Raw genomic sequence first — 16,676 nt, forward strand, 5'->3', positions numbered from 1 at the left:
TTTTCTACTTCTGTAACGACAAGCTCTTCAGCCAGTTTTTTTTTTTGTATCAATGTCGGTAGAACACCTAATGCTACTGTTTTCCACAACTCTTTTTAAATTCTACAGTAATTACTTAAGATTTAGAATACATAACATACAGAGAAAGATAACATCTATCAGCTTAGGAAAAGCCACAATCAAATTATAGATGAAGGCACTTCCTAACAATTTAGATATCAAATATAGCTCACCTGCTAACAATGGTTGTGCCCCAGCCATTCTGTACCCTGCTCAGACCAACACTGTCCAGAATTTTTTTTTTTTCCCAGAACAGTCCAGATAACAAAGCATTAGTCACAGACACATGAACAAGGGTCACTAACAATTTGCTGCAAGAAAGTCACAGCTTACCAAATAATTAACAATTGTGATGGTGTCATTGCTTGAGCCTTGAAAAAGTTAAAAAAATCTCACCAAAAGACAGGGAGTTTTTTCAACTATGTATTTTAATCAGTATGAACGGTTCCAAGCATTAAATAATACTGAAAAGACAAGCTTTCTAGTTTGAACTTAATATTTCTGATTTTGAGCCAGGTACTCACTGAAGCCAAGGAAGTTTTCTTGATTATTTCTTCTGTTTCCTGTCTTCACTGTTCCTAAATTCCAAAAACAAATCAGCCAGTAATTGAGTCCCAATGACCTTGATATTGTTTTACCACCCTTTTGAAATAACCCTTTGCATACAGCAATGGGAAATTTAGCTTCCAACCAGTGGAAACTTCTCAGGGAAGCTCTTCTTGCCATTCTTGTTTCAAATTTGAGTTTTTAACTGGGTTACTTTTCAACATACAGGAAATCAAACCACTTAAGTCCTGAAAAGGAGTGGAAAGCTTTCAAAGAAATATTTGAGAACATCTGCAAAAGGCAACTGGGACAACTGTACAAATAAATGAAGAACAAATCAATTCCATTTAAGTTATGAAGGCATTTTTCCTTTAATTTATCCAAACATTTCATGTCCATTGTCATTTTATTTAAGCAAATTTAATCCCATAGTATTAAATTCTAAAATATTACAATATTTACAAGACAGCTGGCAGAGAAAACTTGATGATATAAATACAAATACTGTACTGTTTTTTTTTAAAATACCTGCCAATAAAAATGGCAGACTGAACAGTTTTCTCTCTCTGAAGATCCTCGTTCATTTTTTAACGTAACGAGAAGTCCCTAATAGGGAAAGCACCTTATCTTAAATGTCCCACTATCATAGCTTTAGACCCTCAACATTCTTCTTCAAGTTCAGCAGCTCTTTTTCCTGCCTTCTTTTCTCCAGTTTGAAGGCTAATTTGTTAGCTTTCTTCTCCACTCTCCGTTCCTGTGCAAGAAAATGTTCATGTTATTCAAATCTTCACGCTGATGTAGACTAACTTTACAAAAGAAACTTCCCATGACCATACCTGCCCCGCTCCAGCTCTTTCTAAATCTCACATCTGAGAAGATTATTTTACCTTGCGCTCTTCTTTGATAGCTTGCTTTCGTGCTCTTTTATCTTCTTTGCTTTCACTTTTAGAACGTGGTTGGGTTGATATCTTAGGGAGATCACTGTTATTAATCATCTGCATTCGTTCAACTTGCTTTGCTGTGAGTCCTTTCTTAGGTAAGAAATTGAGAGGTATTCCTGTTTTAGAAGATAGTCGGATTTGTTTGGGCTGAAAGAAAGATAAAATGGAATTGGGCTATTTTCCACTTCTACTAAAAAACAGCTCACTAATGGCCCATTTAGTTGCTTTTCATAATGGCTTTGAAAGCCACAAAGAGGTAAAGCCCTGAGAAAATAATCTGTACACTCCATTTCCTACATTGCACACTTCAAATTGCTCAGAACACTATGCCTTACCTTTGGTTGATATTTGATAAGCTGTGGATGGTTATATAAATTTGAGTATGTACCTTAAAAAAAACACAAACACAAAAAATCATGTATTAACAAGTTCACTTTCAGTTCAGCAAAAACATTACTGAGTTCCTCCTATATTCTTTAGTGTTTTCATAGTTCAAAATAACAATGGCATCTGCTGCATTTTTAAATATTTCGATTTACAACTAAGTAAGTGAAATGAATATTCACTGAAAGGACTGATGTTGAAGCTCCAAATCTTTGGCCACCTGATGTGAAGAGCTGACTCACTAGAAAAGATCCTGATGCTGGGAAACAGAGGACAGGAGTGTGAGCAAATTGCGGGAGACAGTGAGGGCTCAGGGAAACCCGGTGTGCTGCAGCTCCATGGGGTCGCAGAGTCAGACACCACTTAATGACTGAACGAAAACAAACAAGTATTTTCCCAAAATATGTACTTTTCCAAAAAGTCAATGTACACAATACTTTAAAATTACTATCATACTTTCAGCAGTAAAACGGACACTTAAGATACTTACTACAAATAGACTCACAATCCCACTTCTCTTTGGCTTCTTCAAGAACCACAGTAACAATCTCTTCCTCCTCAGGCCCATCCAGCTCATTCACTGGCAGGTCCTGATCCTCGAAGGGTTCAAGAGTATTCAGTTTTACACAACTTTTGGTTGAGTTTTCCAAAATGAAGACAGAGGAGGGGGGGGGGAAATACCACTTATTATTACACTATATGTTACTGAAACTGCACTAAAGAGCTAATGAAACAACAGCCTTTTTTCAAATCCACAAACTCATTTGCCCCATCTGTCACTTCCTGTCACAATTAGCTCTATCCAGCCTTGCCTTTCCCCTGTCATTCTGCTGACAGGAAGGAAAAACCTATCTGTATCTTTACACAGTTTTAGCACATTAAACAAGATGGAAGTTTTCCTATATAACATTATCTTTTTTAAAGCCTTGAAAAGCATTAGCCCATCTGTCTCATGAAAGTATTCAAATAACTAAAAAAATGCAACCCTTGTCCTGCACTGGGTTCTACATATGACAGTCATCAGGCAACACAGACCTTTTGAGCAGATGTAAACACCTCATTAGTTTCTCTCAGAGAAATCACCTTGATACAGATGATGATTTACCAAACGTTCAGCTAGAAAGTTATGCTAAATCAGGCTGAAGAGACAAACTCTGATTTACTTCTCAGAACACCTTTTCATGAAAATGAAGAGTATATATACTGAGAAGTCAGAATGATTCTTCAGCCGAAGAGGCTAAAAGCACCATGTCCACCAAGTGTGCATGACCTTGTACCTTAATCCTGTTATTCTGTCATGACTCTCAAGTCAAAGCTACAAAAAGTTGGCTCTCAGTGTTTCCACTTACTGTTATATTCGGCTTCAGGACTCTTAATAGCAAAATATGAGTGAAAGGTTAGGGAAAATGTATTATTTTCAAAATATGGATTCTGACTGAGTAATTTTTGAGATTCTGCTGTGCGATTACAGACTTTATTTGAAAATGAAAACAAGCAAGAAGCCAAGGAAAAGTCACCATACTTCTCTGCCTTCTCTTTATAGTAGTCATTCAAAACTTCCTCTAAGCGATTGCTGTCTACTTGAATGGAACCTTCCAATTCAGCATTATCCAGAGCTCCAATTTCATCGTCATCATATTGCTCATAAAACTTGAATGTAAAGAGAAAACATAACATGAAAAGGGAATGTAAAGACTACAGCATTTAAATGTTAATTTTACATTTTACTCCTGTACAATATTTAAGCACTATCATGAGATCACAACTACTAATAAAGTACTAGGAGAGATTTAGCACCATAATAATATGATGTGGAAGACATTCTACTCAGCATTCTAAAACTGACATCAAGACTGAAAATAGGCTTCCATTTAACATGAAAATGACCACTGATATAAGAAAAAACCCCTACACAACAGGAGAAAATATTTGCAAATGTTAATACTGTTAAGAGGTTAATACTCAACATATATAAACAGCTCATAAAACTCAACATCAAAAAAAAAAAAAAAAACAAAAAAACAAAACCCAAATAATCTGACTAAAAATGGGCAGAAGACATAAACAGACATTATTCCAAAGAGGAAATGCAGATGGCTAACAGGCCATAAAAGATGTTCAAAACTGCCAGTTAGCAGGGAAATGCAAACCAAAACCACAATGTGGTGTCACCTCAAACATGTTTGAATGGCTATCAGAAACAATAAAAATAACAAATACTGGTGAGGATGTGGAGAAAAGGCAATTCTCGTACACTGTTGGTAGGAATGCAAACAGGTGTACACAATGTAGAAAACACTATGGAAGCTTCTCTAAAAACTAAAACAGAATTACCACATGACCCAGTAATTCCACCTCAGGGTATATATTTGAAAGAAACAAAAACACTAACTTGAAAGATATGTGTATCCCAATGTTCACAGAAGCACTGTAATAGCTAAGCACTATAATAGCTAAGGCATAGAAGGAACCTAAGCACCCATCAACAGATGAAAAAAGATGTGGTATGTGTATACACATGTATGAACACACACACACAATACTACTACTCAGTCATAAAAAAGAATGAAATTTTGCCATCTGCAGCAACATGGATGGACTTAAGGGAATTATGCTAAGTGAAAGACAAACAGTGTATGATATTGCTCATATGCAGAACCTAAGAAAATGCAATCAACTAGTGAATACAAAAAAGACTCAACATGGAGTACAAACTAGTGGTTACCAGTGGAGAGGGCAGGGACAAGGGGCAAAATAGGGGCAGATTAAGATGCATAAACTATTAGGTGTAAAATAAGGACATACTGTACAACATGGGAGAATATAGCCAATATTTTACAATAACTATATTTTATAATAACTATAAATGGAATATAATCTTTAAAATTGTGAATCACTATATTGTATGCCTGTTATTTATATAACATTGTACATCAACTATACTTTAATTTTTAAAATGAAAGGCAGTTATTGTGTTCAGCTTGAACAAATCCTAGGCAGAAATCTTTACCTCAGAATATTTCAGATACTTCCATATTCACTGATTATGCAAGCTAATAGATCATGTAAATAAAAGGTGTTAATGCACAAATTTCACTCTTTGTTTAGATGTTTACTGTATTATTCAAAGGCTGTAAACGTTGTCAGGCTTTGTAAAAGAATTAAGCAAGGGGTGATATAACTCCTGTGAAGTGAGGTTATTAGTTAACAGTTTGCCTATTTCTTGGAGAAGAGAGAGAAATGAATACTCACTGAAAAGGCAAAGTTAGAACCTTTATCTTAGGTATTCCTTGAAGGAATTTATTCATTATTTACGTAACGGTCTGAACTCCTGCCATATGCCAGACACTATATTAGGTATTGGGATATAACAGTAAGAAAAACACTCAAAAAAAAAAAACAGACAAAAAGAAAAGGGAAAGCCCAGGCCAATGCTTGAAGATAGCATACTCTCAGAGACTGGGATCAGAGAGGTTCAGAATCAAATTATCAGATTCTACGAGGAATGTCAAGAGGTTTGATCAATCACTTTCTGACTTAAGCACATTCTTTCCAGAATGAAAACTGGGGCCATTTTATGATCTGTTTTTAAAAGACACAGTCTAACACTGAAAGTTCTAGCTTTGGGTTCCAATGTCATAATGTGTACTAGGAACTGGTACTAAAAGGCTCCCCATATGGAGACCTTACCTTTTCAAACCTCTCATCATGTAGGGTCAGCTGTTCATTCCTCCTCATGACTGAGGACGTCAAGGAATACTCAGTAAAGCGACTTTTTGTTTCCTCTTCCCAGAAGAAGTGATTTTCTACAGCCCCAAGAGGTTTTCCAGGGGTAGACATATCCTCATCTGATGAGCCTGCAGGGTCATATCTATCGTCATCACTACCTCCTTCCTTCTCATCATCCACATCTTCCCACTCACTGTCATCTTCAGCCTCAGATTTCCTAAAGTCAGAGCCGTAAATTAACTGTCAAAACAACTTGAAAAACAACAGAACCAAATGACTTTACACAAGTAAAATTTGAAGGTATTTCAGGCAGGATGCTTGTTTAGGCAAGAACAGCTGTGCTGCCTGACCTGTGTGACTTCGTTGGAAAAGTAATGAACTAGCAATCAAGCGACTTGGACTTTAGCCCCATCTATTGATGGCTTGTAAGGACCTCAAGTCTTAAATTTTCTATCCTAAAATGAGAAGACTCAAACTTAATGCTCTCAAAGGTCTCTCCCAGCTATAACTAATGGTTATAGTCCTATGGAAGCAACAGTCAGGGCATTCCTGCTTCAAAACAAACCACACATACTGTATCTCCATTCCCTCTTCCTCTTCTGTTGGCTTATTGGCCTGAAGAATGAAATCATCTTCAAGTAAATTATCCGGATTATCAAAATCAAAATCATCATCAAGAGCTGCAACAATGTCAGGATCAAAATCTAACCGAGGTCCTAGAAGGAAAACAAAAATTGAGAATTCCCAAGAAAGCATGATTCGTTCACTTAACTAACATAATTCTCAGCTATTAACATGCCTGACTCTCTGTACTGAGGATAAAACAGTGATTAAAATTTTTTTAAGTTCAGGAATAAAAACAAAACTGCAAGAAAATTTAAAAAAGAAAAAGTCCCTCTGGTTCAAGTACCCACTGGTAAAACACAGATCTGAAATATTAAGCTGTGTCTATTTAGCAAAATTCAAAGCTTTTACCCGCAGGAAAAAATTGGGCTTTAAATTCACCTGTTAAAAGCAACTCTCACCTGTTAGAAGAAACAAATTATTAGGCTGGTACAAAAGTAGTTGTGGTTTTGGACTGTGAATTTTAAATCATTATTTATAACTAGGCTCAAACACATCTTTATTAATCAAGGTAGGAACCATTATAATCAACACATTTTTGCTAATAAGAAATAAGCTTATTCCTATATTGTAAAAATCCATGCTTCAGGATTCGATGGAACTCTTAGAAAGCATTTTCTGCATCCTATTGGTTGTGGTAGTATTTTCCCTGCAAAGTTGTTGAAACGCTTGAAGAAGTGGTAGTCAGTTAGTGAGAGGTCAAGCGAATATGGCATATGAAGTACAACTTTGTAGCCCATTCATTCAACTTCTGAAGTGTTGGTTGTGTGACATGTGATCAAGTGCTGTTGTGGAGAACTAGACCCATTCTGTGACCAATACTGGCTGCAGGCTTTGTGGGTTTTGGTGCATCTCATTGATTTGCTGAGCACAGTTCTCAGTTGTAATGGTTTTGCTGGGATTCAGAAAGCTGCAGTGGATCAGGCCAGCAGCAGACCACCAAACAGTGATTGTGACCTTTTTTTGGGTGCAAGTTTGACTTTGGGAAGTGCTTTGGAGCTTCTTCTCCATTCAACCACAGAGCTGGTCATCCCCAGCTGTTGTATCAAATCCACTTTTTCACTGTATGTCACAATCTGATCAAAAAATGGTTTGCTGCTACATACAATAAAAGACGACACTTCAAAACAATGAGTTTCAGTCAGCTCACAAGGCACCCACTTATCAAGCCTTTTCACCTTTCCAATTTGCTTCAAATGTTGAATGACAATAGAATGGTCAACACCGAGTTCTTAGCAACTTCTCGTGTAGCTGTAAGAGGATCAGCTTTCGTGGTTGCTCTCAATTGGCCACTATCAACTTCCTCTCATCAGCCACTATGCTCCCTCATCTTCAAGGCTCTCATCATCTTTGCAAAACTTCTTGAACTACTACTGCACTGTAAGTTTCTTAGCAGTTCCTGGGCCTAATGCGTTGCTGATGTTGGGAATTGTCTCCACTGCTTTACGACTATGACCCAGTTTTGAACTCAAAAAAAAAAAAAAAAAAATCGCTTAAATTTGCTTTTTGTCTAACATTATTTCTACAGTCTAAAATAAACATGAAATGAACAGCAAGTAATAAGTCATTAGTAAAAACACATAAAGCAGGAAATGCACATTAAAATGATGTATAACATAATCACTTTTGCTGAAGAATGGATTCCCGTATCAAAGGGCAAAGTTCAATAATGCAACTCACAATTACTTTTGCACCAACCTAACAAATATCTGTAGCCTGTGAAACTCCTGTCTTTCAGACTTTCTGTCTTTTCAGACTACAAGATTTTAACAAATCCTAATCTGTTTCTTTAGCTGTGTTCTTCTATATGTAAAAATAGTAGAGTCCTAGAAACACTTTCAAGTTCAAACCTGTAAACTGACATGGCTTTCAACACCCTTCACAGAGTGGCCATTACTTGACCTCCAGCCTTGTTTCACATTAACCCTTACCCTTCATTCCAGACCTACTACAGATAAAAGGTGTGCAGATTCCTATACTTATGCTTTTTCTTGGAATATCCTCTCTTCCCCACCCCACCTCCATCTACCTACTTAAATTCTACCTAAGACATCAACCATGACATCTTTGGGGCTTCACAACAATTCATTCATTTGCACTATGATTGTAATTTCCCATTCTTTGTCTATCTTTCCCAGCTGATGATAATTAAGAGGTCAGAGACAATGTTTTTTTTCTGATTTAACCCAAACTCGATCATAGTACAACTAAAAAATTTGCAGAATGGATTAAATGAATGAATGGCACATGGCAAGTGTTAGTCAATAATTAACACAGTTTAGCAGGAAATATCAAACACCACATCTGTGGACTTCTGTTTGTTCATTTTAGTCCTGGTACTGCAAAAAAGAACCCAAACATTATTAATTTTTGGTGTATCTAGAACAGATAGTAAGATGGACTTCTATAAAATACTCCTCTACACTCTTGGGAGAAATTCTGAAAGCGAACAGATAAAGTATTTTCATGACTGCACCACATGAATGTAAGACTGAGTATCACTGTTCCCTTTGTGAGAGGTTAGGACAAGGCTAACATTCCCCTACTAGATCACCAAAAATAATTTTCCCACTTTCCTCTCCAAATAGGGCCTTTAAAGATTAAGAATTTGATGGCAATAAACAGATGCTGATCACAGTTACCCTTCCTAACTTAATGATCTCTAATCTGAATTCAAACACATGTCAGTTGTTGCAACACTTTTATCAGGGAAAGAAAAACTCTATCATTACTATATGTTGCTTTTTTGTAAAATACATCTCTGTCCACTTGAAGTTAAAATTATACATACCTGAAACAGGAGCTGCTTTATTTAACAATCCAATATCTTCTTCAAACTCTGATGCAAACACTGAGGAAGGCAACTTAATTCCACTGGTCTTGAAAAATAAATTATGCAATGGTTAGATTTATTTAGAAATACTTTTCAACTACTAAGAGTTGAAGTGCCCCCCAAATTCATGTCCATCCAGTTCAGAAAGTGACCTGGTTTGGAAACAGGTTCCTCACAGATGTAATTAGTTAAGATGAGATGGTACCAGATGATGGTGTGTCCTTATATGGAGGCCACAAGAAGACAATAAGACACATGAGGGAAAACGCCATATGAAGATGGAAGAAGACTGGAGTGCTATCCTACGAGCAACAGAAAACTAAGGATTGCTGGCAACTACCAGAAACTAGGAGACAGGCACAAAAAGATTCTTCCTGTGAGGCCCTGAGAAGCAACAACCTTCCGAAAGCTTGCTTTCGGACTTCTGGACTCCACAACTGTGACAGAATACATTCCCGTTGTTTTAAGCCACCCAGTGGTAATATGTGGTAATTTGTTACGGCAATTCTAACACAACCGTATTCTGCATTGTCTCACTTGTACTCCAGTTACCAGTTTTGAACATGTATATCCCCATCATCTCAAAAGCAACTTCCTTGTAATACTTCACAAAACTTAATTATACATCACTTCACTTAATCCGATCGACCCCGTGAGCTGTTAGCATGTTTTAGTCAAACACAAGCTAAGAAAGGTTAAATGGCATGACTGCCTGAGATTAGTTAAGTGAGGTTTGGGGGATTCAAATCCTGGTCTCACAACTCCACTCTCTTCAAATTTCAAAACAAAATCAGTCTTTTCCTACGTAAACCAGAGGCAACATCCTCATCTCTGGTATTGGCACTTTTTTTTTCCCATTTATTTTTATTAGTTGGAGGGTCATTACTTTACAATATTGTAGTGGTTTCTGTCATACATTGACATGAATTAGCCATGGATTTACATGTATCCCCCATCTCGATCCCCCCTCCCACCTCCCTCTCTACCCGATCCCTCTGGGTCTTCCCAGTGCACCAGCCCTGAGCACTTGTCTCATGCATCCAACCTGGGCTGATCTGTTTCACCCTAGATAATATACATGTTTCGATGCTGTTCTCTTGAAACATCCCACCCTCGCCTTCTCCCACAGAGTCCAAAAGTCTGTTCTGTACATCTGTGTCTCTTTTTCTGTCTTGCATATAGGGTTATCATTACCATTTTTCTAAATTCCATATGTATATTAGTATGCTGTAATGGTCTTTATCTTTCTGGCTTACTTCACTCTGTATAATGGGCTCCAGTTTCATCCATCGCATTAGAACTGATTCAAATGAATCTTTTTTAATGGCTGAGTAATATTCCATGGTATATGTACCACAGCTTCCTTATCCATTTATCTGCTGATGGGCATCTAGGTTGCTTCCATGTCCTGGGTATTATAAACAGTGCTGTGATGAACATTGGGGTGCATGTGTCTCTTTCAGATCTGGTTTCCTCGGCGTGTATGCCCAGAAGTGGGATTGCTGGGTCATATGGCAATTCTATTTCCAGTTTTTAAAGAAATCTCCACACTGCTTTCCATAGTGGCTGTACTAGTTTGCATTCCCACCAACAGTGTAAGAGGGTTCCCTTTTCTCCATACCCTCTCCAGCATTTACTGCTTGTAGACTTTTGGATAGCAGCCATCCTGACTGGTGTGTAATGGTACCTCATTGTGGTTTTTATTTGCATTTTTCTGATAATGAGTGATGTTGAGCATCTTTTCATGTGTTTGTTAGCCATCTGTATGTCTTCTTTGGAGAAATGTCTGTTTAGTTCTTTGGCCCATTTTTTGATTGGGTCATTTATTTTTCTGGAATTGAGCTGCAGGAGTTGCTTGTATTTTTGAGATTAATCGTTTGTCTGTTGCTTCATTTGCTATTATTTTCTTCCAATCTGAGGGCTGTCTTTTCACCTTGCTTATAGTTTCCTTTGTGGCACAACTTTTCTGAGTTGGCTGCTTAAATGCTAGATCATAAACCATTGTGACCCACTCATTGTTTTGAACTCCTGCATACAGTTTCTTCACATCTATTTTCTGGGCACCATCTTACTCATGGCTAACCAGGGCACAGATGACAGTTAGATGTTGCTTAATCTACCTCTAGTCCAATCTTTTATTCAGTTCAGTTGCTCAGTTGTGTCTGACTCTTTGAGATCCCATGAATTGCAGCGTGCCAGGCTTCCCTGTCCATCACCAACTCCCCAAGTGTACTCAAACTCGTGTACATTGCATCAGTGATGCCATCCAACCATCTCATCCTCTGTTGTCCCCTTCTCCCGCCTTCAATCTTTCCCAGCATCAGGGTCTTTTCAAATGAGTCAGTTCTTCACATCAGTGGCCAAAGTATTGGAATTTCACCTTTAGCATCAGTCCTTCCAATGAACATTCAGGACTGATTTCCTTTAGGATGGACTAGTTGCATCTCCTTGCAGTCCAAGGGACTCTCGAGTCTTCTCCAACACCACAGTTCAAAAGGATCAATTCTTTGGCGCTCAGCTTTTTTATAGTCCAACTCTCATATCCATACGTGACTACTGGAAAAGCCATAGCTCTGACTAGTCAGACTTTTCTTGGCAAAGCAATGTCTCTGCTTTTTAATACGCTGTCTAGGTTGGTCATAACTTTCCTTCCAAGGATTAAGCGTCTTTTAATTTCATGGCTGCAGTCACAATCTGCAGTGATTTTGGAACCCCAAAGAATAAAGTCTGTCACTGTTTCCACATCTATCTGTCATGAAGTGATGGGACTAGATGCCATGATCATAAGTTTTCTGGATGCTGAGTTTTATTCCAACTTTTTCACTCTTCTCTTTCACTTTCATCAAGAGGCTCTTTAGTTCTTCTTTGCTTTCTGCCATATGGGTCATGTCATCTGTGTACCTGAGGTTACTGATATTTCTCCCAACAACCTTGATTCCAGCTTGTGCTTCATCTAACCCAGCGTTTATCATGATGTACTCTGCATGAAAGTTAAATAAGCAGGGTGACAATATACAGCCTTCATGTACTCCTTTTCCTATTTGGAACCAGTCTGTTGTTCCATGTCCAGTTCCAACTGTTGCTTCCTGACCTGCATACAGGTTTCTCAAGGGGCAGGTCAGGTGGTCTGGTATACCCATCTCTTGAAGAATTCTCCACAGTTTATTGTGATCCACACAGTCAAAGGCTATTACTGCCAGATTAAAACTCCTTGTCTACTCTGTGTGTCCAGACTCCTTACTGTTACTCAGTAATGGAACCTCCACATAAAATCAAGTCCAGTTCCTTACATCATGGAATAATTCAAAGTAATTTATGGAGCACACATGTGCTAGCCACAATGACCCACAATACTACCTCATGTCCCTTCCTTCTGACTGGAATGATCCTTCTCTCTTCAACACAATCCACCCTTTTCAGTGGCCAGCTCAGTTTCTTCCTTCTCCATGAAGCTCTTCTTGATTACTGTTCTGGAACTTTCCTCAGTGTCAACTCTCTCATTCTGCACACCATACAATCTACTTCAACATGGGCTGGCACATATTTTCTGACTGGTCGCTAAGCTTTAGTCTCATCTTTTCAGCCACACAGTTGATAATGTGAGAGTCCCCACAACGTGTTCTCTGTCTATGGACCTCAAAACTGTCCCCTCCTCAGTCAAGGAGCGGGCAGGAAGCCAAGCGGCGCATTCTCACCGGCTCACAGAGCCTGCTGGAAGCCCCTGAAGAGCACGAGGGCCTATCCGGGAAGCTGTTACGGCGTCAAAGAGTTCTTCAGGTGCGAAGCACGGGCAAAGATCTGGCTTTCTGCTGTGGAATCCTATTTCTTAAAAGATTTACCGAGATATAGTTCATATATTACACAATTCAGCCATTTAAAGTGCATAATTTCATAATTTTGCCACATATTACAATAACTTTTTAAAAACTGTGGTAAACTATGTACTTTTAAGACACTTTGTGATTATCTATCCTTGGACTCTGGGGTTAAAAAGAGGAGGATCAGCTTGGGCTTAATGAATTACCTTTGGAGAAAAGAATCATACATATAGAGTTTAGACAGTAATTACATTTTGGATAAAGGCCTGTGACTTTTTTAGTGGTTGCAACGATTCTGAATTGCTCTCTGCTGTGACAGTACCTGCTTTGCTTCATGAAAAAATCAGGGACTGATCACACTTTACTAATTTCTTCACTGCCTTTCTGTACTGCTTTACTTTCTGTTTTTAGGGCATATTCAATACTCCTGGTTTACTCACTTTGGTGGTGTGTTATACGTTACAGTTGAAGAAACACATGGGACTCATCCGTATTTTTGCATCATGCTACAAAAAACCAATGGCACTTGTTTTTCAAACATAATCCACATATCCTTGTAAACATCACTGAAGTGCCCTTTAATAGTCTTACTCTGTTAGAAGAGTTAATTAGTTAGATAGTGGTTACTTTTACCCAAAATGAATTAAATAATCTTTTACTGGCCAATACAATTTAGCCAGAAGAATGTAAGGAATTCACTAAAACATTTATTACTTAGGATAAAGAAATTGAGCCACTTTCCCTCCTTCAAAGGGTCACTGGAAGGAAATGAGTCAATAAGATACACATCCTACCTCGGATGTAACCGGTTTGGGGAAGAAGGTGTAGAGAAATAGGTTCTGGTAAAGATGTGGTAATGGGGTGTGTGGCCTCCCAAGAGAGCTACAACCTAGCGAGTGAATGAACAGGCAAACAGTTATTATTAATACCTCTCTGGTATAACATGCTGATGCCTAACCCTTTTGACTTATCTTAAGCAACAAGTATGGACTGGAGGAGCTTAAGATCACATCTTCCCCAAGGAAAAGAATGTCTAGACCATGGCAGGACTGAGATGAGAAGCAGGGGAAATTGATGCTCTTTGCATCTCTCCTTTCTGTCTATAAATCCAATATATTCATCTTTTTTAAGTGCCAAAAGTGATATACAAGTTTCATAGGAAAATTTACTATATACTACTACTAAACTAAAAATAAGGACTTCCCCAGTAGTATAGTGGCTAAGAATCTGCCTGCCAATGCAGAGGACATAGGTTTGATTCCAGGTCTGGGAAGATCCCACCTACTGTGGGATCAGCTAAGCCCGTGCTTAGAGGCCACGAGCGGCAACTACTGGGCTCAGATTCAGCTCTCCAGCTGACACCACTTCTTGCCTCAAACAATTACCTTGATTTAAAAGTGGTGGTTTACTCACTCACGGCCCCTGACACACACTCACACTCAAACTGCTAAAAAGTCTTACTGAAGTTACTAAAGGCTCTTCTCGCCCATCTCCCCTGGAAGGTGCGCCAACGGCACTCGTGGGAATCAGCTCCGAGGGCCCAGAGGGTTCCTTCAGGTGCTGCAGGTAGTCATAGTCGTCGTCGAAGAACACTCCATACTTCCTCTGCTCCGCTCGCCTCTCCTCCTCTTTTATCTAGGATAATAAACAACACGGACACAGTGCCTGTTCCAAGGATAAGGCCCGGGAACCTTCCAATGAGCACAGCTTTCAGAACACGGGCCAGATGACCCACGAACACTCTGGCTGATAGGAATGAGATAAAGACTTAGACTCAGGAAACACAGGATGCCACATAAAATGAAAATGGAATAAAAACAGTTCCTCCTTCCATTAGACACTTCTGTGCAACAAGTCAAGCCGAGAAACACACACACACTATTTTACTATGTTATGTGGAGAATTAAAAGACTAGGGCGCACTGAAAGGTAAGTACAATTTCCTGAATTAATATGCAAAGAAACTTAATGCATAACACCAACTGGCTTTACAAAAAAGCTAAATATGCCTGGGTTCCCCAGTACTTCCTTCCACATAACCCACACTTAACAAGTATACTCTGACTGATAATTACCAAATCAACCTCTTAAAAGCTCCCTTGCATTTTCTAAAGCTAACTCATGAGTTTTACATTTCATGAGATGACCAGGAGGCAAAAATGCAGTTTGTGGTTATGAAATGCCAATGTCTCATGGAAAGCAAAGACTTAGCATATGGTTGTGTCCTAAATAACAGAATAAAGCATTGTGGCTGATGGTTTAGTAAATATTTTTCCATTACTCTACAAGACTGCTCACTTAAACATCTACAATAAAAATATTCTCTCAATCAAAATAAACATGTATGATGTAAAAATGAACATATTTACTGAGAATTAAATCACATATTTTGTTTCCAAGAAGATAAGTTATCTGAGAACAGCAGCTGACTAATATAATTAAAAACTATCAACAATCCACCTACAAACTTACTGGCTTAAGAACAGGACCTACCTTCTGTGTAGGCAACAGAACCCTCTGGGGTGCAGTCTCGTCTGCTGCTAAAGGATCTCTTTGGCTCCGGTGGACCAGGTGAAAAGACACAGCTTTCTTCTTCTCTATAAAGGGCTTTTTCTTCCTGTGAGGCTTCAAAGAAACAGAATTACAGTAATTAATCAGAACAGCAGCAAAAAACACTGATTATACCCCACACAGGCATCTTCAATAAGTTATGGGAAGGATCAACAGATTGTCAAAACCTGCAGTTTAAAAAAAAAAAAAAAAACTATCTTCCTTCAACAAACCTTTGTTGGGAGGTACTCCGTGCCAAACCTAGTTACAGGTGCTGGGAATGTAGCAATGGGAAAGTTAAAGTTTCTGTTCTCCACAAGCAAATCACCGAGAACGGGGTTTCAGGTGAAGGCAAGCAAAACGAAAGACAGGGAAGCGTACGGACTCAACAGTTACTTTCAAATGGGGGCTCAGAGAAGGTCCCTGAGAGTCTGAACCAGAATGGGGGTCCAACACAGGAAAATCTGAGGAAGAGTTACAAGCAGGAGAAACACTTCCCGTACCAACTATTAAAACCACGACATAACAGCTGAAGTTGAAGTACAAGATGCACCATCGTTCTACCTTCTCGTTTCACTACACACCCTCGAGTTTCTAAAGTGAAAGATCATTCCAGTTGAGTGGGCCCAATCTTAGAAGCTCCTCTTCCCCAGAGTAGACAGATGAGCAGACAGCTGCCACTGCAACGTCTGGAGAGGCGAGCAAACCCCTCTCCGCCTGACGCCACGAAGCATGGGTGTCGCATCTGTGTGCCTTGTTATAGGTTTTCAGGCCTCTAGGAGGGTAAAGGGTAGGGGTAGGCCATCCTCTTCTGTCTACTCCACAGGAAACGCTAGGCCGTGGAAGCCCCACTCTAAACTGCAAACTATGCCCGCTGTGGTGAGCGTGACCCAAACTGGGACAATGTGCCAAAAGCCGCCTGGCTTCACCTTCGGACGTGCCATCCCAGTTCCAGGATGCAGAAGCCATTGGCTTAGGGGACCCAGCCCGGCCTCTGCCAAAACAGGGCGCCCCAACTCCTACTTACCATGCTTGCAGCCGCGCGGCGCTCACGCCAAACAGGGACGACAGCACTCTCCTAGTCGGACGGAAGGTGACACGGTACCTCCCGACCGCCTCTGAGAATCAGCTCACCGCCCGGTCTTTACTCCACTCCACACGTGCGGCTCCGGGAACCGGCTGGAAACCACTC

The 16,676-nt window shown here is 39.3% G+C and overlaps 2 protein-coding genes across 2 annotated transcripts in view; both read right to left on the reverse strand.

Annotated features, from left to right (window-relative positions):
- The window catches only part of ZC2HC1B (zinc finger C2HC-type containing 1B), a 40,790-nt gene extending 39,943 nt beyond the window's left edge, over positions 1-847 (reverse strand). Inside the window, exon 1 of the mRNA XM_020877388.2 lies at positions 234-847. Within this exon, the coding sequence (XP_020733047.1) occupies positions 234-261 (28 nt within the window). The 5' untranslated portion in view covers positions 262-847. The remainder of the gene's footprint in view (positions 1-233) is intronic.
- A 105-nt stretch (positions 848-952) lies between these two features.
- Positions 953-16,601, reverse strand: LTV1 (LTV1 ribosome biogenesis factor). Its single transcript, XM_020877370.2, has 11 exons — positions 16,512-16,601; positions 15,428-15,559; positions 14,397-14,570; positions 9,076-9,163; positions 6,235-6,376; positions 5,622-5,877; positions 3,454-3,581; positions 2,422-2,561; positions 1,883-1,935; positions 1,494-1,694; positions 953-1,360 (listed from the first exon to the last, which is right to left on the reverse strand). The coding sequence occupies exons 1-11, from the start codon at positions 16,512-16,514 to the stop codon at positions 1,250-1,252; spliced, it is 1,428 nt and encodes a 475-aa protein (XP_020733029.2). The 5' UTR covers positions 16,515-16,601; the 3' UTR covers positions 953-1,249.
- Between the last annotated feature and the right edge of the window lie 75 nt (positions 16,602-16,676).

This window comes from Odocoileus virginianus, chromosome 34 (assembly GCF_023699985.2).
Source record: "Odocoileus virginianus isolate 20LAN1187 ecotype Illinois chromosome 34, Ovbor_1.2, whole genome shotgun sequence".
Taxonomy (NCBI): domain Eukaryota; kingdom Metazoa; phylum Chordata; class Mammalia; order Artiodactyla; family Cervidae; genus Odocoileus; species Odocoileus virginianus.